The 23,725-nt window shown below is 44.9% G+C and overlaps 4 protein-coding genes across 8 annotated transcripts; 3 read left to right on the top strand and 1 right to left on the bottom strand.

The window, feature by feature from the left end:
- Positions 1 to 4,794: 4,794 nt before the first annotated feature.
- On the top strand, positions 4,795 to 9,337 carry LOC4342373 (disease resistance protein PIK6-NP). Its single transcript, XM_066312331.1, has 3 exons — positions 4,795 to 5,126; positions 5,478 to 5,502; positions 5,906 to 9,337. Exons 1-3 carry the CDS (start codon positions 4,816 to 4,818, stop codon positions 9,032 to 9,034), a joined length of 3,465 nt encoding a protein of 1,154 aa, XP_066168428.1. The 5' UTR covers positions 4,795 to 4,815; the 3' UTR covers positions 9,035 to 9,337.
- LOC4342372 (U4/U6 small nuclear ribonucleoprotein Prp31 homolog) lies at positions 5,783 to 14,487 on the bottom strand. 5 transcript variants are annotated; one of them, XR_001547598.3, is made up of 10 exons: positions 14,352 to 14,487; positions 13,715 to 13,788; positions 13,526 to 13,588; positions 13,301 to 13,438; positions 11,983 to 12,875; positions 11,756 to 11,826; positions 11,527 to 11,629; positions 10,669 to 10,744; positions 9,733 to 9,891; positions 5,783 to 9,162 (listed from the first exon to the last, which is right to left on the bottom strand). XR_001547598.3 is itself a non-coding variant. In XM_015791238.3 (10 exons), the coding sequence occupies exons 2-9, from the start codon at positions 13,715 to 13,717 to the stop codon at positions 9,784 to 9,786; spliced, it is 1,455 nt and encodes a 484-aa protein (XP_015646724.1). In that variant the 5' UTR covers positions 13,718 to 13,788; positions 14,352 to 14,487; the 3' UTR covers positions 9,030 to 9,162; positions 9,776 to 9,783. The 5 variants fall into 5 exon arrangements, 3 of the variants coding, with proteins under 3 accessions (XP_015646724.1, XP_025882951.1, XP_066168480.1); XR_001547599.3 differs by having other exon boundaries at positions 13,715 to 13,757; XM_015791238.3 differs by having other exon boundaries at positions 9,030 to 9,162; positions 9,776 to 9,891.
- Positions 14,488 to 16,950: 2,463 nt separating this feature from the next.
- Positions 16,951 to 19,216, top strand: LOC4342371 (classical arabinogalactan protein 9). The gene is made up of 2 exons (XM_026027167.2): positions 16,951 to 17,759; positions 18,166 to 19,216. The coding sequence occupies exon 2, from the start codon at positions 18,252 to 18,254 to the stop codon at positions 18,963 to 18,965; it is 714 nt and encodes a 237-aa protein (XP_025882952.1). The 5' UTR covers positions 16,951 to 17,759; positions 18,166 to 18,251; the 3' UTR covers positions 18,966 to 19,216.
- A 924-nt stretch (positions 19,217 to 20,140) lies between these two features.
- On the top strand, positions 20,141 to 21,692 carry LOC4342370 (oxygen-evolving enhancer protein 2, chloroplastic). The gene is made up of 3 exons (XM_015791242.3): positions 20,141 to 20,832; positions 20,933 to 20,983; positions 21,230 to 21,692. Exons 1-3 carry the CDS (start codon positions 20,380 to 20,382, stop codon positions 21,488 to 21,490), a joined length of 765 nt encoding a protein of 254 aa, XP_015646728.1. The 5' UTR covers positions 20,141 to 20,379; the 3' UTR covers positions 21,491 to 21,692.
- Positions 21,693 to 23,725: the final 2,033 nt, after the last annotated feature.

Raw genomic sequence — 23,725 nt, 5'->3', positions numbered from 1 at the left:
GAAAAAAGGGCTACAAATCAGCCAAAGAAAACAAAACAAGGAGAGAGAGAGAGTTCTGGAGTTCTTCATAGTTACTATTGCTTAACTAACTTAAGTGGTGTACAGGACCTTCACAAGAATAGCCATCAGTTCATATCAGTTTGTCCTGGAGTCCCTTCAGTCTAGTCCAGTATGAACTGTTTTCGTTTTACTTGTATAACTGTTTTAGTTTTACTTGCAAAAAAAGTAGTAAATATGAACTCATGGTTCCAAACTTTAATTCATAACTGTGATGGTTGGATTGCCTGACAGATGTGGCACAGCTTTGAAAACCCAATATTGTGTCAGTAGCCGGCTTGAAGGTACTGCTCCCATAGTCTCAAAAGTGTTTCTGCATGACATGAAGTCTTGAATATGATTAATTTGCATTTCAAATAGTGTGAATGCTTTCGTGCTACAGATCAGTTATTTAACTGACTACAACTCTCAAGAGCACAACCGTAAAGGTCTATAGAACCACTTGCTTTTCATGTATGACTGTATGAGCTATAAATAGACTAGTGTTACATTATCCCATACCTCTATTCTATAGCATTCATGGAAATCATCTTGTTAAGTCTGAGCTTTTCTTTCCTCAATTTAGTAAACACCACAGGGGAATGCTTTTCTTCACCAATCGAAGCTAGTTTATCTTAAGACTTCATAATCTCTCTCCTTTTCTGAACCTGCAAAGTTATAACATTTCAAGTACCATTTTATTATTCTTTATCTCCATATTGAAACATGTGGTTAGTTAATTGTCCACTCATTTCTTTCCATGAACAGGTGGTTCAATCGTTGTTCTGTGCACTAAGTCAGGATGCGACTGGTAAAATCTTGCCTAAATAGCGATGGAACTGTGAGTGCCTTACTGTTGTTAATCACTCAATCCCCTTCCTCATAGGTTCATAGATCTGGCGAGAACTCCATTGCTAAACAATCCAGAACTTCACATGAATGCAGATAAACTCTTAACATGCAAGCTCAAGCACTAACCATGGTTGGCTCAATCTGCCGAGGTAGGCGTAGAGGGGCAGCATGACGCAGCCGCAGCCGGCCGTCGCCGTCGCCCCTCGACGGCTGCTGCTCTGGTAAAACCCCTGCACGGCGCCGCTCGGAGGGAGGCGCCGGCGGCATGCGGAGGGTGGCGGCGGTCGGAGATGGATGAGCGAGATGGGAAGCGGCGGCGCTGGGTTTGGGGGGTTTTGGGCCGAATGGAGATCTTATTGGGCCGTGGGAATGGGCCTCAATCCCGGCTTGCCAAATAAGGCCTTAATCCTTGCAAAATTCACTTTTTTGTTGATTGTTTAGACCCATTTCCAATCTATGCAATTCATCATTGTACTAATTCTCGAGTTTGAACTTGCTCTTGGGTGCAAGTAACGCTATTAGAACATAGTTGTACTCTTTTGGAATTGCAACCTTTTAATGTGTGGGCCTGCGTGTTTATCCGTGTCGAATTTCGATCTTCATGTGTTCGGTTTGCACTCAGAGAGCTGATGTTGTGGAATTCGATATGCATATGTGTTCGGCTGCATTGCACTACAGCGTTTCATGCATGTTAAATGATATTGCGTGCAATCAGCTGACGATGTTGCACTCTTTGTGAAACCCTCCCTTGATGAACTGACAGCAATTAGAAGGATCCTCGAAATTTTCTCTCAAGTCTCAGGTTTGCACATAAATATGAACAAGACGGAAATCTTCCCGATAAGATGTGAAAATTTAGTACTGGAACATGTTATTCAAAACTTCCCTGGAATGCTGAAATCTTTCCTTTTTCGATATCTTGGTCTACCACTTCACACGCGAAAACTAAGGTTGACTTCCTACCTTTGATCAAGAAAATTGGGTCACGAATACCGGCATGGAAAGGTAATTTTTTCACTTCGGAAGGCAGAAGGACCCTGGTTCAGTCGGTCCTAAGTGCGTTGCCAATTTATCACCTCACCGCCATCCAATGCCCAAGATGGGTGATAAAAAGAATAGATCGTTTTCAAAGAGCTTTCCTTTTGTGAAGACCCAAGTAACACAAACCCAGGAAGGTCTGGTAAACTGGCAAACAGTGTGTAGGCCGAAAGCTCTAGGGGGTTTGGGGCTTCCGGACCTTGAAAATTTTTTGGGAGCCCTTAGGCTTCGGTGGCTTTGGTTCAGCTGGAAGAACCAAAACAGGCCCGGGGTTGGTATGGAAATACCTTGCGATGAAACCGACAACAGGCTATTCCAAGCGGCAAACAACAATTTCTATTGGAAATAGAGCAAAAACAAGCTTTTGGCGCGACAACTGGCTCCAAAACTCCTGCCCAAAGGATGTTGTGCCACTCTGCTTCAAGCTAGCAAAACAAAAACAAAGAAATGTTCAGAAAGAGCTGGAAGGCAATCTTTGGCTCCAGTCCTTCAAGCAATTCACCACGGTGGAAGAAATCAACGAATTAGTGCAACTAGGGGAGATGCTACAGCAAATTCAGCTTAACCCGCAAGTGCAGGATGACATTGCTTGGAACTGGAATGAGAAAGGTGTTTACACAGCAGAAAGCGCTTATTTGGCTCAGTTTCAAGGATCCTTTGTAACACATGACTTCATTTCCATCTGGAAAGCACCTGCGGAACCGAAGACTCGTTTCTTTGGATGGTTGATCATTCACCAAAAAACGTTGACAGCGCAAAGCCTCCTTCGCAGGCATTAGCCTTGCAACTAGATCTGTAACCTGTGCAAAGAAGCTTTTGAAGACACAAACCATCTTTTCCGTTCGTGCATTTTTTTCGGAAATGTTTGTTCCCTGGTTAGTGCTTGGGGTGGTCTTCCCTCCTTGTCATTGCGTGATGACATTTGACTGTGGTGGAATGATATCAACTGCATCAAATCCAAAGAACAAAAAAGAGTGATCTCTGGAAGCCTTCTCACCACCTGGTGGAATATTTGGTTAGAGAGGAATAGAAGAATCTTCCAAAAAAAAATGAGGCTTCGGAGTTAAGAGTAGCTCACCTAGTAAAGGAAGATCTAGATATAAGAGCTTTGGCTTTTAAACCGCCTTGATCTCTAGACCGTTTTTTGTTTTTTTTTCCAGTTGGTTGAGCTCTGTCTCTCTTTATTATCTTTGTAAAACTTTGATTTCCCCCTTCTATGGCATTCCGGCAAATCTCCTGCCGTCGGTTACCTCAAAAAAAATTAGCCACAAAAATTATTGAGCATATCTGATTAAGTGATGTCAAATGTCTGTGCTATTTGTTGATTTATGAAATATAATATAAAATAGTAAGTTGGTTATGCATGAGAACATCTCAAACAAGCATTAGGTGCGATACTGCGAAATTTTGATGATTGAATAGGGCATGAACAATGTAAGCAACGGCGCCCTCAACCTCAAGGTGAAAGAGTGTGCTACATACAATTCAATATACTTGATTTATTTTTATTTACACTTTCATCCAAAATTGCGTGCAACTACCACTCTCCATAGAAAAAAAATAAAAAGGTTGTATATAAAATAAACTAGTTTAAAAAAGATGGGCAAAACCTTTGATGTCAATCAGATTCATGTCGAGGTCATGCTGAAGTTGAAGTTATCATCGAGAATCCATGGCATGCTTCCTATACATTAATATGATCTGCCATTTTACTGCAGTCTCAGATGAACCATGATATGGTTTCCTGTTTCTGTCATGTCATTTTTCTTGTTGTAAATGGCCTCATGTGTGGGTTCATACCATACCACAAAGTGCTCACCTTGATTCTTTTCCTAGCTGTTTACCTTTTGTAGTAGATTTCCTGATGATACTTCAACGGAGCAAAACCACTTTTCTTAATTGTTGCAAAATCACTTCTCTTAATTGTTTAGACCCATTTCCAATCTATGCAATTGATTATAATTCTCATGTTTGAACCTGCTCTTGGATGCAAATAATACTTAGTACACAGCTGTACTCATTTGGAACGTCAAGATTTTAATTGTGTGGCATGTTTTGTATCCCTATCTCAGAGAGTTGCCGTAGCTGTACATTGTGGGATTCGATCTGCATGTGTTCGGTTGCATTGCCATACCATGTTTCATCCATGCATGATTCCATGTCAAATGACATTCATGCGCTTAGCCGCAAAAATTAGCTAGACAGCTTATCTTATTAGGCGATGCCAAATGTCAGTGCTATTTGTTGATTTATGAAAGAAAAATAGTTAAGTTTGTTATGCATGAGAACCTCTGAAACAAGCTTTACGTAGGAAACTTTGATGAAACGGCACTGCACGGAATATGTCGTATCCGCGCATGTGAGTTCAATGGAACTCAAAGTCTACAATTGTGTGTGTTGGACGCATACGCGGGTGTGTGCGTGTGGTGTTGTGTGAACTTAGAATAAGTTCGTGTGCGTACTTAGTTGTACCTTCATAAAAAAGTAAAATGTAAAATACTGTTGTTTTGATACATGGTATATGCGATTAGAGCAAGTTTAATGAAAGCGCCGGCTACTGTCTCCAAAACAACCAAATTGGCCTAGTTAGTATAGCTAGTGCCAAAAGCGGACCACTATATAATCGGCTCTCTACGCATTTTTCACTGATAGCTTTTCTTTTTTCTAACCTCAGCTTTCACGGTATAACCTGTTGGAGCATGCGTGCATGCATTTTTATCTCTCATCTTCTTTTCCTGCCTTTTTTTTTTTGCCCTTTGGGGAGACAAATCTTTCCGTTTCACTTCCCCCTTGGGCCATTTGATAAAGTCATCCTTCCATCCAATATCCATATATGATTTGATTCCCATGGTCATGGTGGGCTGCTGGCTGCTGCTATGCTAGTGATCGATGGGTGAGTTGCAGGTGAGCTCAGCGCACAGCGCCGTGGACTCGCTCCTGGGGCGGCTGATCCGGATCCTGGAGGACGAGGCGAGGCTGCTCGGCGGCGTCCGCGGCGACGTGCAGTTCATCAAGGACGAGATGGAGAGCATCAACGGCTTCCTCCTCCACGTCCTCCACCTCGACCGCCCCGACCACCAGCTCCAGGGGTGGACCAGGCAGGTCAAGGACCTCGCCCGCGACTGCGACAACTGCGTCGACGTCTACATGCAGCGCCTCGCCGGCGCCGGCTCCGGCGGCAGCGCGCGGCGGCTCCTCAGGTAGGGGTGCAAGTGGGTTTGTCCGTGAACTCGCTTATAGGAAAAAAAAAGTGCGTAACCCACGGATTCGATTTACGGGTTAAATATTAATTTAACTTATAAATGGGTTTATGGATGGATCCACCTCTATATTTAGATACGGCAAGCCGGGTTACAACGAGAAACGAAATCACTAGTTAGCGTGTGCGCGCTGCCGGCGCGCGTTTTATGCCTAGAAGGCCCAGCGCCGGCGCGCGCGCCTCTCCACGCTTTTTTTTTTCGTTTTTTTCGTTTTTTTTTCCTCGCTTTTTTTCTGACTTTTTTTTATCTTTTAACATGTTTTGAGTTTAAAAGTTTTTAAATTTTGAGTAGAAAGTTTTCAAATCTCGAGTTGAAAGTTTTCGAATCTCAATTTGAAAATTTTCAATTTTTTCAAATCTGGATTTGAAAGTTTTCGAATCTCGAGTTGAAAGTTTTCAAATCTCAAATTGAAAGTTTTCAAAATTTTCAAATCTGGACTTAAAAGTTTTTGAATCTCGATTCTTTAGTTGAAAGTTTTCAAATCTGAGTTGAAAGTTTTTAAATTTCAAGTTGAAAGTTTTTAAAATTTGACTATAAAATTTAAAACTTAAATCGAAAGTTTTCAAATCTAACTTAAAAATTTTTCAATCTGTCAGTAAAAAAATCTCGAGAATATTTTCTTAATTATTATCATTAGTGTCAGTATATTAATAAATAATATAGGTAGTTAAACTAAAAGGGAGAAAGTGCTCGCCAACTCTTTTTCTTGCGCGCGCTAGCAATCCCCCGCGAGAAAACCCATAAATTATTTTTTATTTGACCTTAGCACCCCTATCGTCAGGCTCCTCACGCTGCCGGCACGCCGCCGCATCGCCACGCGGATCCGGGAGCTCAAATCGCGCGCCTGCGACGTCGGGGAGCGGCGGCGCAGGTACGGCGTCGTCGTCCCCAGAACCAGAAACAATGCCGCCGCCGCCGCCGCCGCCCGTCGCGGCGGCCAACGTGGGCTGGCGAAGAGGCAGCTGTCGGAGGCTGGCGGCGGCGACCACCATGCCGACGCCTCCTCCGCCGGCAACACCACCAAGCAAGATCACCGGAGGCGCGCGCTGCTGGAGGAGGAGACACCCGCGAACCTTTTCGCAGGTGAAACCGACACGCTGGTCGGCTGGCTGCTGGCTGCCGCCGACGAGCACCGACGGCCAAAAGTGATATCAATCATACGACCTGATGACGAGGAGCTCGTCGCAGCTGCCATTGATCCTGTAAAGCGAGCGTTGGATGATCCGCGCATACTTGAATTGTTCCAAATCAGGCAGTGGCACAGCGGCCAATCTCATCCCGGCTGGGTTTACCAAGACATGATGACACAAATACTCCCTATGATTCAGCACATGCATCGGGCGCTGGGAGGGATGGTATCCGATTACGACAAGAGGAACAAGAGGAGATATACGCGGCTGAAGAAGAAAAAGAAGAGAATTGTGGTCTCAAATTTTTCGAGAAAAAATCTGGGCTCAAAGGGGAACAAATTTCCTGTAGGAACGACGTTTGACGAGGTGAAGGAATTTATCGGTGGAACAGCATCCGACAAGGAGGAGGAGGAGGAGGAGGAGGAGGGATTTCTACAAGCAGCGGCAATGGAAGTTCATGAAGGATTTGCAATGGACGTTGCCAAGATTATTTCAGAAACGATGGCATCCGAGATGGGATTTCATCAAGGAATGACATTTCAGGAGATGATGGAGAACTTCCTGAAAGATAAGAGCTACCTAATTGTTCTTGATGATGTTCCTGATGAATCGCTATGGCGTGGCATCGAATCAGCTTTCCCCGGCAACACGGCTCACAGTGCCATCCTGCTGACAACCCGGTCACCTGCCGTAGCCTACTCCTGTTCACCACATGACAGAGTCTTCCCTCCTCTGGATCATCTCATCGACTTCTTCCATGCCAAGGCTGTCTCCCTGGTTGAAAACTATCCCAGCAACGGTAACCTGGATGAAGTGATTAGATCCATACTGTCAAAATGTGCCTCCAACTCCACTGACATGTGCATCAGAGCATTCCTCCATGTCCTTTATGCCAATCCTAACAGGAACAGGGAAGAACTTCAGGGCTTGTGTGATAGCCTGCATGATTCACATGGTTTAATGCTGGATGAAAACATGCAGCAAATCCTGATGTTCTGGTACAACGACCTGCCTGTCCATTACAAGAGCTGCTTGACGTATCTCTCTCTATTTATCCAAGATGATGGAAGCAGTAGCAACAGTACTATGATGATCAGGAGAACAAGCTTAGTCAGAAGATGGGCTGCTGAGAGCATAAACACAGAACGAAACGGGCAGACAGCGCTGGATGAAGCCGAGCGATGCTTTGGTGTGCTCTTAGCAAAAAGATTTGTTCTTGAGAGAGACATCGGCGCTTCTGGGAAGATCAAGAGCTGTGCAGTGAATGGCTTGATCTCAAAGTTCATCACCAAGGTTGCTAGAGAGGATAACTTTGTGGATGCAGATCTTCAGCCAGATTTTGCACACCGTGTTTCGATTTGGAACAGGAGTCAGCTGCAACAGGTCCTAGCAGAGCTTCAGGCTTCTCCACGCCCCAGTTCTTCCTCATGCTGGAACATGCGCAAGCATTATGATCAGCCCTTGGATGACCTCACAATTTTTCTGAAGTCATTGCCAGCATTCTCTCGGCTGGGATTGCTCAAAGTGCTGGATCTAGAAGGCTGTGATGGCTTAAAGGACCATCATCTGGAGAACATCTGCAAACTATTTCAGCTCAGGTATCTGAACCTTCGAAGAAGTAAGCTCACCAAACTTCCCAAGAAAATTCAAAATCTCCAGCAGCTGGAGACACTGGACATCAGAGAAACAACCGTGAGCTCATTCGCTACAAAATCTTTAGTTCTTCCAATGCTAAAACATTTGCTCTCTGGATACACCCAACAACAAAATGAACAGACCGAAAAATTTTCCACAGTGCGTATGCCACGTGGGATCGGAAGCATGACAAATCTGCAGGTATTGTGCCATGTTGTTGTTTCTGGCATAGAAGATGAGCTGATGGACATTGGGAAGCTACTACAACTTAGGAAGCTAGGTGTGGTCTTCCATGGTGACCAAAACAGCTTCAAGCACTTAGTCCAGGCAATTGAGAAGTTGCATAAAAGTCTCATCTCTCTGTCAATCCGTGTTGAAGTACCAGATGGATGCGAGAATTTTCCTGACATGAACATGGCAGAGCCTACAGCATTCTCATATCCAAAGCTTCTTGAGAGCCTGAACATATGCGGCATAAGATGTGGGCTGCCTCGTTGGATCAAGGAGCTCAGCCGACTTGCGAAGTTAACTCTTTGCGACACTCATCTAGGAGAACAAGATATGGCAGTTGTTGGCAATCTCAAAGCACTGCGGTATCTCCGGCTCCGGTGCAGGTCATATGTCCAAAGCAAGCTCACCCTTGGGGAAAAACAGTTCCAGCATCTCAAGGTTCTTCTCATCCACGGCGAAGACATTACCGATATCAGCTTCAGCAAGAATCCTAAGTTGGAAAAAATTGTTTGGAGTTTCAGGGAGATGAAATCCATTTCTGGAATTGAGCGTCTTCCGAGCTTGCGATCATTTGAGCTTCATGGTGACTGCAACCCAGATAAGGTGGAAATTGCTCTAAAAGATCACCCCAACCATCCAGATTTGGAGCATCATGGTAACCGTCAAGGCCAGGGAGACGCTGCTGGAAGCTTGGATGCTGATGCTGCCTCAACCTGTGCCTCAGTCTCAGCTCCCAACCATCCAGATGTGAAGCATCCTGATAACCGTCAAGGCCATGGAGATGATTCTGCTGCCTCGACCTCTGCCTCTGCCTCAGCATCAGCTCCCAAACACATCCAGAGTATTACTTGATTGATTCATTAATTTATCCTCAAATCAAGATGCATCTGTGGATAAAATCCTTGTCATCTTCGTCCTATCTCAAGTGCCAGCTCACCGAGTTTGATGAATTCCTTCTAGTGTCAATCCGTTGGCCTTTCCTGCATGTATGTCAAATTTCTTTAGACATATAATAGTTGTACTCTTCTGGACTCCTAATTTTCAACCTTATGTAAATTGTAATGCGTGCTTGTTTGTATGGTGTTTGAGAGCTGCCCTAGCTGCTAGTCATGATTTGGAATTGGATTTGCATGTATATGTGATTGTGTTCAGCTGCATTACCGTGTTTTCATGCATGCCACGTGATATGCGTGCACTTATCCACAAAAATTATTGGATCTATATGATTAAGTGATGCCAAATGTCTGTGATGTATATTGAATTATGAAAGAATTAGTAAGTTAGCTATGCATGACAGCATGAGAACCTGTCAAACAGGTACTAGATGAGAAAATTAGATGAAAAGGCCTTATATGGAATAGGCTGTACAAGGGCAACTAAAGTGAAATGCCTCTGGTTTTGACACCTGATATGTGGTTACTGTCATTAGGAACAACCACCAAAAAGAAAAAACAAGATAGATATCTTCCTAAGTTGCTACATAGCAAGATGGTTTTTTGTCAGTGCATCCCAAAGGGTTCTTTGTCAGTGCATCCCAAAGGGTTCTTAACCTGTGGGTAAAACGGATGCAGTGGGTGGGATGAAGAGACCAACTTCTCTGCTCAGTTCCTCTTGATCTTTGAAAATGTTCCAGTCTCAGAAAAGTAAGTGCTTTGTGTTCCACTGCCTAGCAGGTTCCCATGGGACTGGGGATTTGATAGTTCTATTCCCTGAACAAGAAAAAAAATGGTATGTTACAAAGACAAAATGATGGGAAGGGACTTTATGTAGAATCACTAGAAGGTACTCCATGTTATACATCAGGGAACACGTATGGCGCGAAACACACGACACTAGATTTGCAAGGAACATGTGATGCATGGTGCAGAATTAAATGCATGGCAGAACACATGGTTGACATGAATTCAAAGATAGAAAATTTAGGAACTGTTGGCCCTGACACTAGGGTAAAAGAACGGGTGTATGCATTCTTGATATATTGCACAAGCCAAGACAGCTTTTGTTACATCGGGGTATATGTCCTTTTATAGGAATTTTAGGTTGGTTGCTACCGTGACCGACCTGCTACAGTAACACGTTTTTACAGCTCAAAACTAGCTAGCTAGTAAATTTCCTTTTGAATTACTCCCTGCCGACATAACATTTTACAGCTAGCTGATCACCGATCTTCTAGTACATGTATGTTCTAGTGATAGCTCTAAACAATTCACTTACCATGCGTGCATTTCACCTTAGTTAAATCCAATTTGACTTTGTTATCTCAAGAACACAAATTAATTTCCAACAGGAACTTATTAAAAAGTACTCTGCAGAGCAAAGTGAAACAAGAAATGTTGGCATAGTCTTTTCCGATCCATCAAGTATGAGCAATCCAAATACCAAAGTAAAAAGAGCAATCTAGGTAGCAGTCAATTTCATATTCAACAATTGGATTAGCTGAAGGGCATACATGACTAAAATTATTTATCAATATAACAAGAACTCACCTGAACTGGTGTAAAGGCCAAACTAGACGTCAGTCCAGATGTTGCACCACTGCTACCATAGCTCTTCTCCTTGAATCTGATATTCGAAAAATAATATAGAATCAAAGTGATGTTGATGATTTCGTGAGAGGTCAAAACTTGAAACACAAGCAACATAGTTAAAAAAAAAATAACGCAGGAGGGTAGAACAGCAACATGGATTTCACTAGTGCTTTTGCTGGGCAACTGGAACTGGACGCAGTGCGAATTATATGTATGCAACAACAGAGAATAGTGTGAAGTTTTAACCTGCTTGCACATTTTCTCTAATAGTGTGAAGTATTAACCTGCTTGCATTGGATTAACAGTTAGAAAGAGAACTTCGCATTAGATATTATCCTGCGTCTAGACTCGAGTAAATGGGCACAAGCCGTCTCCGACTCTCAGGCCCTGTTTAGTTCCCAAAACAAAAACTTTTCACCCATCACATCGAATGTTTGGACACATGCATGGAGTATTAAATGTGGTTTAATAAAAAAACCAATTACACAGTTTGCGTGTAAATTGTGAGACGAATCTTTTAAGCCAAATTGCGCCATGATTTGACAATGTGGTGCTACAGTAAACATTTGCTAATGACGGAATTCGTCTCGCAGTTTCTAGGCGGAATCTGTAATTTGTTTTGTTATTAGATAACGTTTAATACTTCAATGTGTGTCCGTATATCCGATGTGACACCCATAAACAAAAAATTTTGCCATCTAAACCAGCCCTCAATCATGGTGAGTGATCCTTTTATTTTTGAAGTTGAACCATGTTTATTTCTTTAATATGTAAAGACAAAAGAAAAACATACTACAGAAAGAATCAAAAGCATACTTTTTGGCCACTTTAGCAGCAAGTTTGCTTTGCGCAGCTGATACACGTAGTTTCCCGCTTCCTGCCTGTCCAAGCATGCCATAGCCTTCCCCCAAGCCATCACCTAATGATAGCAAGATGTGATTATGTAAGAAATAGCCATATTTCCATCTAAGGCAGTATGACAATGGTGAAACTAAACACATAATGTTATGTCAAACTGGCATATCTATACTCAACACTAACTGACCTAATGAGCTTTCTTCTGGTACCCCAAACTGCATTCGGTTCGCAAGCTTCATCATGTCAGTCTGCGCATATCTGCAGAATCAGTTCCAAAATTTAAGACAAGGTAATATTGCGGGTCTGGCAAATCAAGTTTCAGCATATGGCACAAAACAATAAGTAGGTTAACACAAAATTAAGCCTGGGACTGTTTTATATTATCTGTAAAAGAGAACGATGAGCAAAGCTTACCTTTCTTTCATTTTCCGAAGCCGACGGCCTCCTCTCTTCTTTTTAGGCTCAGAGTCTGGAACAGGAAGTGGTTTTGGAAGCTTTGCAGGAGGCGGTTCTTGCCACTTCTCAATCTTCTTACGAATTTCTTCTAACAAGTTCCGGCCAGCTTTTCCAGTTGGATCACCTCTGATTGAATTGATTCTTGCAGCTAGAGTTGATTTTGCAGCTATAAGTCTGCAAGCACTAGTTCTCAGAGCTGGAGGTGTGCTCTGAAATACTTCAGTTTGTTCAAGATAGCCAACACGAAACTGAGATGTGGCACTAGAAAATCCAGCAAGATTCTTCTTCTTTGCCCCAAGTAACTGAACATTGCAAGCAGGCATTTTTGCAAGTGCTCCCAAACCACCAGCAGTTCCCATTAGTTTTGAGGCAACAGCGCTGCCAACAATAGCAGAAAGGTTTGGTGCAATGCGACCCATTCTGCTCTCGACAAAATCAAGCACCTTCTTCTTTGCAGCATCAAGAGTAAGGGCTCTCTCACATGCTTCAATGGTTTTTGCCAGATTCTCCTCAGAAAGAGGCTTCCCGTTAGTTGTTGATGCTGTCACTGACACAACCATTATAATTGCAGAAGGTAAAAGCCCTTCCAGGTCTACGAGTGTCAAATCAATCTCATTTCCAATCTTCTGAACAACACGGGCATAGTCAATAGGATGATGAACAAGGGATTCCAGTTCAGGAAACTTCAGTCTATACTTGTCGCGTATGAAATTATGTATTATAATGATTTCATTCTCAATATCTACTGACAAAGCATTGAAATCAACAATAAGCTGGTATTCTGGATCCTCCTCCAAGATGGACCCTTGATTGGAGAAGTCTGTGCCTTTCTGAAGTGCATCCTCAACTTTCTGCAAATAAACAAATGGAGTCATCAATTGTCAATCTATCATGCATCAGGAGTACGGCAATTTGTGCCTCAAAATATAAAAGAACTGGGTTGCCTGCCTACAGGGTCAATATTAATCCAATAGTTACACAAACCATTCTAACACTGAGCATAGTGAACTATATTCATTTTGCATCCTACAAACACCTCTCAAATTCTATTTATTCGAACAGAAGGCTACAGTGCTAAAGTGTTCCACGTAATTCGTCAACTTTAATGTTTCTTTTTTGAACTAGCAAACAATGTTCTGGACTTCTGGTGTAAAACATCATGGAACGCCATATGAATATGGTTTTAAGTTTGACAGGTAAACAAAGAAACGGCCTACATATGCAACATGTAGAACTATATAAAACAAAGTGAGGATTTATGAGTTTGATCGTGCACCTGCATTATGTCATTATAACACTGTGTCTTCTGCAGCTTTGAGACACTGTCAAGATCATCATAATTAAGAGACTCAAGGTCAAGCATATCTTCACCGCCATCCTCATCCATACCCACTGCCTCAGCATTTTCTTCTTCCTGAAAATTTTGACGATAAATGAACAAGCTCTCAAGAAGTATCGCTTATTAAATCTAGTTGCATGGCAGAAATAGAAATAAACTCACAGGATAGGCTTCATTGTCTGACAGTTCATCAAGATCTGCTAAGAAAGAATCAGCAAGGCTTGCCTGCGAAGTGGCACCAATCAGAAAAAAAAAAGGCGAACAAGTGACCACGGAAGAAAAGAACTTGCAAACCTTAAACAGAATATGGATTTAGCACAAGCTACTATCAAGCAGTTAGAATGTACTCACCATGATAACTCCTGCTCCAACTTATTGAGGAGGATCAGTACACCTGATTCATAGTGGTTATGTAGTCAGTGGCACTGTGCAAATAAAAAGAAAGATGTAGTAAGCGGTATTACTACCAAACTATTATTGTAGAATGAACATTGGCCACTATAAATATTAGTGTAAGCAAAGTTTTGTGACACATTTTCTAATTTACAACACGGCACTCCAAACAGTAAAGCTTTTTTGGGCAGAGAAATACGAAGTACATAATTAAACACTTAATTAACCCTTTGTTCTTCGGTTTATCGATTTGGTCTGCAATGCGGTTTCGCCAAAATTCAGCCCTTCGGCAATCCTAAAATTATGCACATCTAGCAAGGGGAGGCACCGAGGCAGGCATGAGATGTCCAACCGAGGATTTTAAAAAAAAAATAGTTAAGAAACTATACCGCTATACTTCGCATAAAATAAATCCGCTAAAAACTGATTGGTTTCGAGAATCCGTACCATAAACGAGGCCCGATTAGATTTATCACAGCAAAATAATCCAAACAGAGTAGGCTAGGGTTCGTCACCAACGACAGGAACAAATCCATCCGACTCCCAACGGATCTCAATTCCACACCCGCCCAGCATAAGCAAGGTAGAACCGAACCTTCGTCTGCGTCGATTGATCGCCTCTCCGCCGCCGCCGCTGCCGCCGCAGCCGCGCCGCCCCGTAGCGAGGATGAGAAGGAGAAGGAAGAGGACGTTGTGTCGCGGCAAAGGTATGTTTGGTCTTTTCTGAGGTTGTTTCCGCAAAAGTGCATCATGCGCAATATACACGAAGGGGCCTTTCTGAAAATTTACCAATGGGCTTGAGAAATCCATGGGCCCACATTAATTGGGCCGAATGAGAATTGGGCTCGCGTCAAGACCACAATAGATTGTGGTTGCCCTCGCCATCGCCGGCGAACTCGCTCGCCCACCTCCACCTGTGCCGCCGGCGGCGCCGGCTCTCCCTCCCGCCGCCGGCATCTTCGCGCTCCTCCGTTCTCGGCTCCCCGTCAGCTTGGTTCGCAGCGGTGTGCGGTGGCGTGAGGACGGGGAGCGGTTTCTCGCGGGGCCCAACGTTGCCTCCGGCGGCGGCAACGAGTCCTTCCTCTTCCAGGTGTGTTTATCTGGGACTTAGGATGCATGAAAGATTGTCTTCTGTTTGATTTGCGGCGCAGCAGCCGATGAGAGACCCTCGCCTCCTGGATCCTGGTAGAAGTGAATACTGTTAGTATACCTGAACAAGAATAGGGGTAGAGTGTGGATAGTACTAGTACGGAGTTATTATGTTGATTAATGGGTTAGAAACTTAGAATGCTGAGTTCTGTTTTTGCTCGGATTCATATAGTCTTCATTCTTCAACCTTCTAGTATCATGTCATGTCAAAATGGTAAACTTGTTCTTTTGTTTTAATGTGAATAGCTTACATTACAACATTATCGGGGAAAAGGGTGGGAAATGTTGTAAGCAGAAGCTTTGCTTTCCCTTTTTTTTTTCCTATCGCCACTTATTTCAGCTTGTGAGTGGTCGTGTTCTAGGTGTGGTTAAATCGTGAGAAACGCTCAAGGGTTTTTTTGGCTAGCTCCACAAGGTGGTGGGCTAGCCGGCCTGGGTTTGAAGCCTCACCCTTCTATTTATTTAATATTAGGTCATTCCCTAATATTTGCGTTTTAGGTGTGGTCAAATCGTGGTTGCTGAGCCCTTAAAGCAGTGCAAAAATCTCACCTGGTTTCTATCCACTGGAAAGAGTTGAGCATTGGAATTTAGAAGGCAACTTGGTTTATTTCCTTGCTGCTGTGACAAATTCTCACACAGTAAGTAGAGTCCTCAAAAAGAAATACTGTATTCTAGGTTTTTACCGACTGGGTTTATGACTCTCTTAATTTCTTAAATCTTTAGGTAATGGCAACAAGCGGATCCCTTGATGAGGTGCAAGAGATAAATGTGCACCTGGAAACAGTAGAAAATGCACTCGTGAAAACAGTGGTTAATGAGGATGATTTTGTCGATGAGGAATCAGGAAGTGATACTGATGAACAAGCCACAGAAGATGACTTGGAAATCATGGAACCAAAGGAAGGGATGGCATTTGCCAGTGTGAATGATGCTTTTGTGTTCTATGAGAGATATGCTCAGAAGAAGGGATTTTCTATAACAAGGAGAATCTCAAGCACTTTCCAATCCTTCACCTTCGCTTGCAGAAGACAAGACAACGCTCAATGCTCCTCAAACAATGCATGGAAGCATCATCAGAATGAATGTCCAGCTAAGATAATTGTGGATCTTGATGGTCCTGACGACAAATTCTTCTTATCTTCAGTTACGCTTGAGCACAATCACGATCTCAGTCCAAGTGAAACAAGTCGAATGGAAGTTTTCATATGTAACAAAAAACTGATTCGTGTGCTAAAAGAAGAAGGGTGTCAAATGGGAGAGCAGACAATCATGCCAACAAGAAGTCCAGTACTCCTTGCTTGCAAGCTGAAAATCGCCCATTTGGTCAAAAGGATCCCATGAACAATTTGCAATTGGAAAGAAAACTGAAGCTCAGTGATGCATATAGGCTTTATCATTACTTCTTCTGCATGCAGTTCAAGAATCCTAGCTTTTTCTATGCTTTGGACTTTGGCAAGGACTCCTGCCTGAGAAATGTTTTCTGGGCAGATGCAAGAAGTAGGGCTTCATGTAAATATTTCTCGGATGTCGTGACAGTTGACACTACATACTTAATGAACAAGGAGAGCATCCCTCTTGTTCCTTTTGTTGGTGTAAATCATCACAGGCAGCCGATTTTGTTGGGATGTGGACTACTATCAGATGAGACCACTGTGACCTTTCTATAGCTGTTCAAATCCTGGCTAGCTATGTCAAATAAGCCACCAGAAGTCATAATTACTGATCAGTGCGATGCGATTCAGGATGCTATCGAGAAAGTTTTTCCACAAACTTGTCATATATGGCGTTTACAGTCTGTCATGAAGAAGATGCCTGAAAATCTCAGTGGATTCTCAGGATTTCAAAGCATTGAAAATGCTTTTTCAACTGTGGTACATAATTCATTGACACAAACTGTTTTTGAAAACAATTGGAGTAAGATAATTGACAAGTTTGGCCTTCATGGCAGAAGCGCATGGCTTAATATGCTGTTCTGTAATAGGCATAAATGGGTGCCCACTTATGTGAAAAATAACTTTTGTGCTGGTATGTTTTGCACACAAAATAGTGAAAGCATTGGTAGTTTATTTCATGGATACATCAATTCTACCACAACGTTGGACGAGTTTCTGGACCAATATAATAAAACAATTGTGGGCATTGATTGTAAGGAAACTGATGCTAACTGGAAATCCTCACATGAGGTTGTACCATGTGTCACCCATTATGGCATTGAGAAGAAATTCCAGAAGGTTTATACAAATAAAATGTTTGAAGAATTTCAAGAGCAGCTAAAAGGTAAGATGTACTGTTATCCAACTCTTCTGAAACAGGAAGGTTCGGTTTACATATTCAAGGTGACGCAAGATGTTAAAATTAGGGAGCAACAATGTAGCTTGGATTTCACAGTGTGGTGGGACAGAGATGATTGTGATGGAAGATGTAAATGCACATGCCGTCATTTCGAATTCCGGGGAATATTGTGTAGCCACATCATTACCGTACTTGCTCTACTGAAGGTCAAAAAAGTACCCTCCAAATATGTATTGCAGCGATGGAGAAAGGATATGATTCGGAGACACGGTACCATTACTAACTGGTCCTATAATGAGATGGTCGACTCACCGGTTGCACGAAGGTTTGATTTGTTATGCAAATCCTTCTATGAAGTGGCAGAGAAGGCAGTGGTATCAAATGAACTGCTCATGTTGGTGCTGGATAGTGTTGAAGAATTAAAACGGAAGGTTGATGCACATACAGCGCAAAATTCATGAAATTCAGGTCTCTAATCCTTCACAGAGCAGACCATGAGGTGTGATGATCATGAAGCTCCCTTTCTCCTGACAAGAACAACCGACATTTTCAGCGTCCCCATGTAAGATATCTTTCTTCTAGCTGAAACATTTCGAGGGGTAATGAAACTACTGATTTCAATCTGTAATCTCAGTGATTGATATGTGTGAAATTATTGATGTGAAGTTACGTTCTGAAAATGCGTTCCCTTATAAACCCACCTTTAAACCATGATTATTGTTTTCTACATACTTATCATGGGCTTAGCAGTCAACTATCCAGCTGGTTGCAAAAGAACTACTACCAGTAGTACCAAATGGTTTGGTTAATACACGCAAAATACACTTTGGCATCTATATTTAGTTTTTGCTCTGAAGCATGAGTTGTTTGCTACATTTTGGAGCCATTTCCAGCTCATTTTGGGGCTATTTTTAGCATGGGTTGTTTACAGTTTTAACCTCACCAAATTTAGCTTGTTCTTGGATTAGATTCTCATATATCAGCGAGAATTCTTCACTTTGGACTTGCAAATCCCTCAGTTTGCCGGCTTTGGAATTCCAAAGGGAAAGTCACGATGAGATCCCTCTTCTACGTGACTTTCCTGGCCATTTTGTCCATAAACGTCCATTCCTCTGCATGCTTGCGCCTCCTAGCTGAAACTCCATTGCCGGTGATCCCAAATGGCCAGCCAGGAGCACCGGCGCCGCCCCCTCCGGCGAACATTCCGGTGAACTTGCCGGCCAACGTGCCACCGGAGATGCCAGCCAACTTGCCGGCCAACGTGCCACCGGAGATGCTGGCCAGCTTGCCGGCGAACCTTCCGGCCAACGTGCCACCGGAGATGGTGGCCAGCTTGCCGGCCAACGTGCCACCGGAGACGCTGTCCAAGATTCCGGCCAACGTGTCACCGGACGTGCTAGCCAACTTGCCGCCGGACGTGCTGGCCAAGCTGCCGGCGAACGTGTCGCCGGAGATGCTGGCCGACATGCCGCCGGAGGTGCTGGTGAACCTCCCGCCGGACGTGCAGAAGCAGCTCCCGGCCAACGTCCCGCCGGAGAAGCTGGTCGCCGAGCTCGCGGCGGCGGGGAAGAACCAGCCGGCGGTCGCCGCCGCCGCGGGCATCCCGCAGATGCCCAAGATGCCGGACTTCTCCGGCTTGACCGACCTGTCGTTCCCGCCGATGCCGTCGGCGAAGATGCCGTCGATGCCGCACAACATCACGCTCTTCGGGTTCGACGTGCAGATCCCCGAGTTCATCAACAAGATGGTGGATGAAGAAACCACTTAAGCTTGATCGAGCTTGGCAATGGCGATGGCGTCATCATTGCCTCGAGTTTTTGTGACATGGTTGGTGGTGTAAGTTGCGTGCCATTGTTGTGACCTGTACAGCTTAATTTCTCTGAAAAGAAGTTGTTTAGATTTTTGGAGGAAAATTAGTATGTGTTGTGTGTGGGAATATGGACTATGGTTTGTGGCCGTGTTGCATCTTTGCTCATTTGTGAATCTCCAAAAGTATCAAGGGATTGCCATTTTTCTGTATCTTACTATGGTTGTGTTTAGTTCAACGCAAAGTTTGGATTTTGGTTGAAATTGGAGATGATATGACTGAAAAGTTGTGTGTGTATGACAGGTTGATGTGATGGAAAAGAACTGAAGTTTAAATCACAGCCTATAACGACTTCTTGAATTCGTTCAAGAATTTTATGACATATAATGCGCGCTGATGTAATAATTCGAAATGCAATTGCAATAGTAATATGAAAAAAAAATCACAAAACGCGCGGTTCCCTGTAAATACCAATAGAAGTCTATCCGTTTGAACGGCGACACATCTAAAATGGAAGAAAAATTACTTTTATCAGCCTCTGGTCCATTTATTTTCTAAAAAAAAAATCTTTGTTAATCCCTTATCCACTTGATGTTACTGCTACTCGTCACCAGATGTTTCATAGGTCCAACTAGGGGAAAAACTGTTTAGATAGTTTGGGACAGAGATGGGATACTTGTTTCAGATGTCTTAAAAATTACTGCCAGTTTTGAATTTTATAATTAATTTATAATTTTTTTTCATTGTTTTTATATTAAACCATGGCTTTCAAATCAGGAGTAAAACTATAAAAGTATTATCTTATTTTTTTTAGAAACATAAAATAAACGCAAGTGCTCGCACTCACCCATACAAGCAAGTTCGAAAAACTTAGTCGGCGAGCTATGTTTACTTCGCTATAATTATTTGTTTTCAGTCATGTATCTTCATCTTATACATAGGAGCTGGAAAGGTCTGGTTTTACATAAGGGCAGCAGATCTTCTGAATTTTAATTACGGAGAAAGTTAGTGGCATTCACCCTAAAAAGTTTCAGTGAAAAAAAAATGATCGCAGATAGTAACAGCAGAGTGCCAAGAGGGCAGAGTACGAGAGGGGGAGGCAAGCAGAGTGACGTGACCAGAGAGCGCGCGACGAAACACGGCTCGATCCGACGTGGGCCAATGGCGCGGCGCGAAGCCTTATCCCGCGATCCGAACACCATCCACTCGCCGCGCCAAACACCACAAGTCCTCGCCACCGCCGCGCCCCCACTGCGCTCTCCTCTTCGTTATCCCGTCGCCACCTCGCCCCATCACCCTCTCCCTCCACCACACTACACCCCGCTCCACTCTCAGGCAGGCAATCAGCGGCGAGGCACCAGCCCACCGGCCGGCAATGGCGTCCACCTCCTGCTTCCTCCACCAGTCCACGGCCCGCGTCGCCGCGCGCGTCGCCTCCCCGTCCCCGGCGACACGGACCCACCTCCTCGTCTGCCGCGCCCAGAAGCAGGACGACGCCGACGTCTCCCGCCGCGCGGCGCTCGCGCTGCTGGCCGGAGCGACGGCGGCGGTGGGGGTGAAGGTGGCGCCCGCCGCCGCGGCCTACGGCGAGGCGGCGAACGTGTTCGGGAAGCCCAAGACGAACACGGAGTTCATCGCCTACAGCGGCGAGGGGTTCAAGCTGCTGATCCCGTCCAAGTGGAACCCCAGCAAGGAGCGCGAGTTCCCCGGACAGGTCCTCCGCTACGAGGACAACTTCGACGCCAACAGCAACGTCTCCGTCATAATCAACCCCACCACCAAGAAGACCATCACCGAGTTCGGCTCCCCCGAGGAGTTCCTCGCCCAGGTAAATAAAAAAAAATATTTTATCGTTTTAGACATTGACACGGTCTCTCTATAAGATAAAGTAGAAATAGTTCTGAATTAACGATTGCTTTCTTGTTCAGGTCGACTTCTTGCTTGGCAAGCAGGCCTACTCCGGCAAGACAGATTCCGAGGTAACGTATTTGATGTTCGAGACAGGATTTGGTCAAACTTTTCGAAACTTTACATACATGAGAATGCTATAGTACGCTATCATGTTCAGACAGGATGATATCTCGTAGTTATCGGCTGATACGGTATCATCCCGTCCGAACAAGGTATCAGACATCTTGTTCGAACGGGATATCGTCTTGTAGTATTTCCCTTTAAATATGATGTTTTTGCGAGAATGTGTTGTGATGTGTGGATATGCGATATAGGGTGGGTTTGAGTCGGACGCGGTGGCGACGGCGAACATCCTGGAGAGCTCGGCGCCGGTGGTGGGAGGGAAGCAGTACTACAGCGTAACGGTGCTGACGAGGACGGCGGACGGCGACGAGGGCGGCAAGCACCAGCTGATCACGGCCACCGTCAACGACGGCAAGCTGTACATCTGCAAGGCGCAGGCCGGCGACAAGAGGTGGTTCAAGGGCGCCAGGAAGTTCGTCGAGAGCGCAGCCAGCTCCTTCAGCGTCGCATGATCGTCGAAATCTCTATCTCAGCTTCTCTTTAATCCCTAGCGAATCAAAATCAAATCAATCGAGTTCGTTGCTCAGAGAGATGCAGTGCACGCATGTGTGTGTGCGTGTGTGTTTCTTTGATTGTACATGAGAATTAAGAACAAGTTAAGGAGAGAGGTCGATCCATCGATTTCCCCTGCATGCAAGGATTGATTTTCTGTGATCCGTGTGTTAAGTAATCCTAGTAATTAATCATGTTTCATTTTTGTATCTATGTTAATTTAATCCATGCTTGACATGACACTCATATATATGTAGGAGCTGCTTTATTTAGTTTAATCTAGTGCATTTTCATACTTGATGCACAGCTATGCCAATCGGAAGGATAGGATAGCGAGAAGCAGAACCGAATGGCCATTGAAGTTTTCAGTTCCTAATTAACCTGAAGTTTTGTTTGGCTGAATTTGGGGGCGGAAATTGGAAATTGATAGTTTCATACACCACCATTTGTCCATTTCATATTCCAGCTTCAAATGGGCACTGAACTTGTCCAGATTTCTAATTTGCTATGTTTAGCTTTTGAATTGGACAGTGCATGCTTGATATAGATTTGAATTATTGAACCTGAACAAGGTTTTAATCTGCCTACATCCAATTGAAACATATAAGCTGATTTCAAGATTCCAATATTTGAACCTGAACAAGGCTTGCATTTGCCTTCAATCAATTTGAAAAACAGTACCTAAGGGTCTGTTTGGTGAGCTTAAGATTCTGAGAAGCAGCTGGCTGGTAACCAGCAGCCAGCTTATGAGAATATGAAAAAGGTGGGTTTCCCAGTTTCTGTCTTCTATTTATTTTCTGGATTCCACAACTACAGCTTCAATCTGAACCAAAAGCTGGACTGTTTAGGGGAGTTTCTGATTCTGGTAGAAGCTGCATTAGCTTAAAAACTCCCCCAAACATCTTCTGAAATCAGCTTTTGCTATTCAATAATCGATTGACAACCAACTTCTCTACCAAGATCAAAAATAGGAGCAGTAGTAGTAACAGACAAAACTTGGCGTTGTTGCGTTGGCGCGACACGTCATCCGCTCTGCTGCACGTCAGAATCCGGTGCGCATCCGGCGAACCACGCCGTCTCGCGGCGCGTTCTGCTGCTGCCGGCGAACGGACTGGAGCGCCTGGTCGACCATCGCGGCGAGCGACACCGGCGACACGGCCGTGCCGCCGGCAAGCGCCCGCTGGTAGGCCTCGTCGCGCTCGACGTCCTCGCCGTCCAGCGCCATGCGCACCAGCCGGCGGACGTCCCGCGGCGTCACCTCGAGCTGGTCGTCGTCGTCGAGCTCCGCGCCGTCGGAGCGCGCCGCGAAGCCCGACAGCAGCAGCGCGCCGTCGCTCGGCCCGCCCTCCCGCGCCATGGCGCACCCTCCGCCGCCGTAGACGCCGTACTCGTCGTCGTCCTCGTCGCTGATGAGTACGCCGTCGTCGTCGTCCTCTGTTTCCCCGCACACGTCGCTGAGATCCATGTCGCTCCCGATCTCGTCGTCGTCGCCGGCGCCTCCGAACACGTGCACCACGAGCAGGACGTGCAGGCGGAGCTCGAGCCCGGCGATCTCCTCCTCCGGGCGACCCTCGCACACCGCCCGGACGCGCGCCGCGGCCTTCGACACCTCCGGCTCGACCTCCGGGAGCAGCGTCTGGTGCTCGATCCCGGCCAACATCTCCCGGAACGCCCGCTCCGCCACCGAGGCGCCATCGTCGTCGCGATCATCCGCCATCAGCTCGCGGAGCGGCGCTCGGCAGATCACGTCCTCCATTGTGTCCATGTCGTGGTCGACGACACCGTCGGCGTCGTCGTCGCTGTCGTGGTAGCAGCAAGCCCGCTGGACGAGAAGCCGTAGCGTGACCGCCGGTGGCGCTGTCTGCTGCTCCGCCAGCGGCGGCGGCGGCGGTGGCGCGGCCGCTGTCTCGGAGAGTAGCACCATCTTGTGAATGCCGAACACTTGGCAATCGAGCACAGTTACCGCCGCCATGGCTGCGTTTGTGAGGATCAGAGATGTGGGTTTGTGCTACTTAATATAGGCCGCCGCCGGCGCCGAATGTTTTAAATCTCATTCGGATTCGGATTACGAGTCCGAATTGGGAAAGGAAACATTGTAAGGGGGGGCGTGTTGCAATATTGCCTTTCTTTAATCTCCACCACCTATACTTGATCAGACGGTGTGGAATAAGGTAATACTCCCAAAATAAGCGTAA

The sequence above is a fragment of the Oryza sativa genome, chromosome 7, assembly GCF_034140825.1.
Source record: "Oryza sativa Japonica Group chromosome 7, ASM3414082v1".
NCBI lineage: Eukaryota > Viridiplantae > Streptophyta > Magnoliopsida > Poales > Poaceae > Oryza > Oryza sativa.
This window is presented reverse-complemented; position numbering and strand designations above follow the sequence as displayed.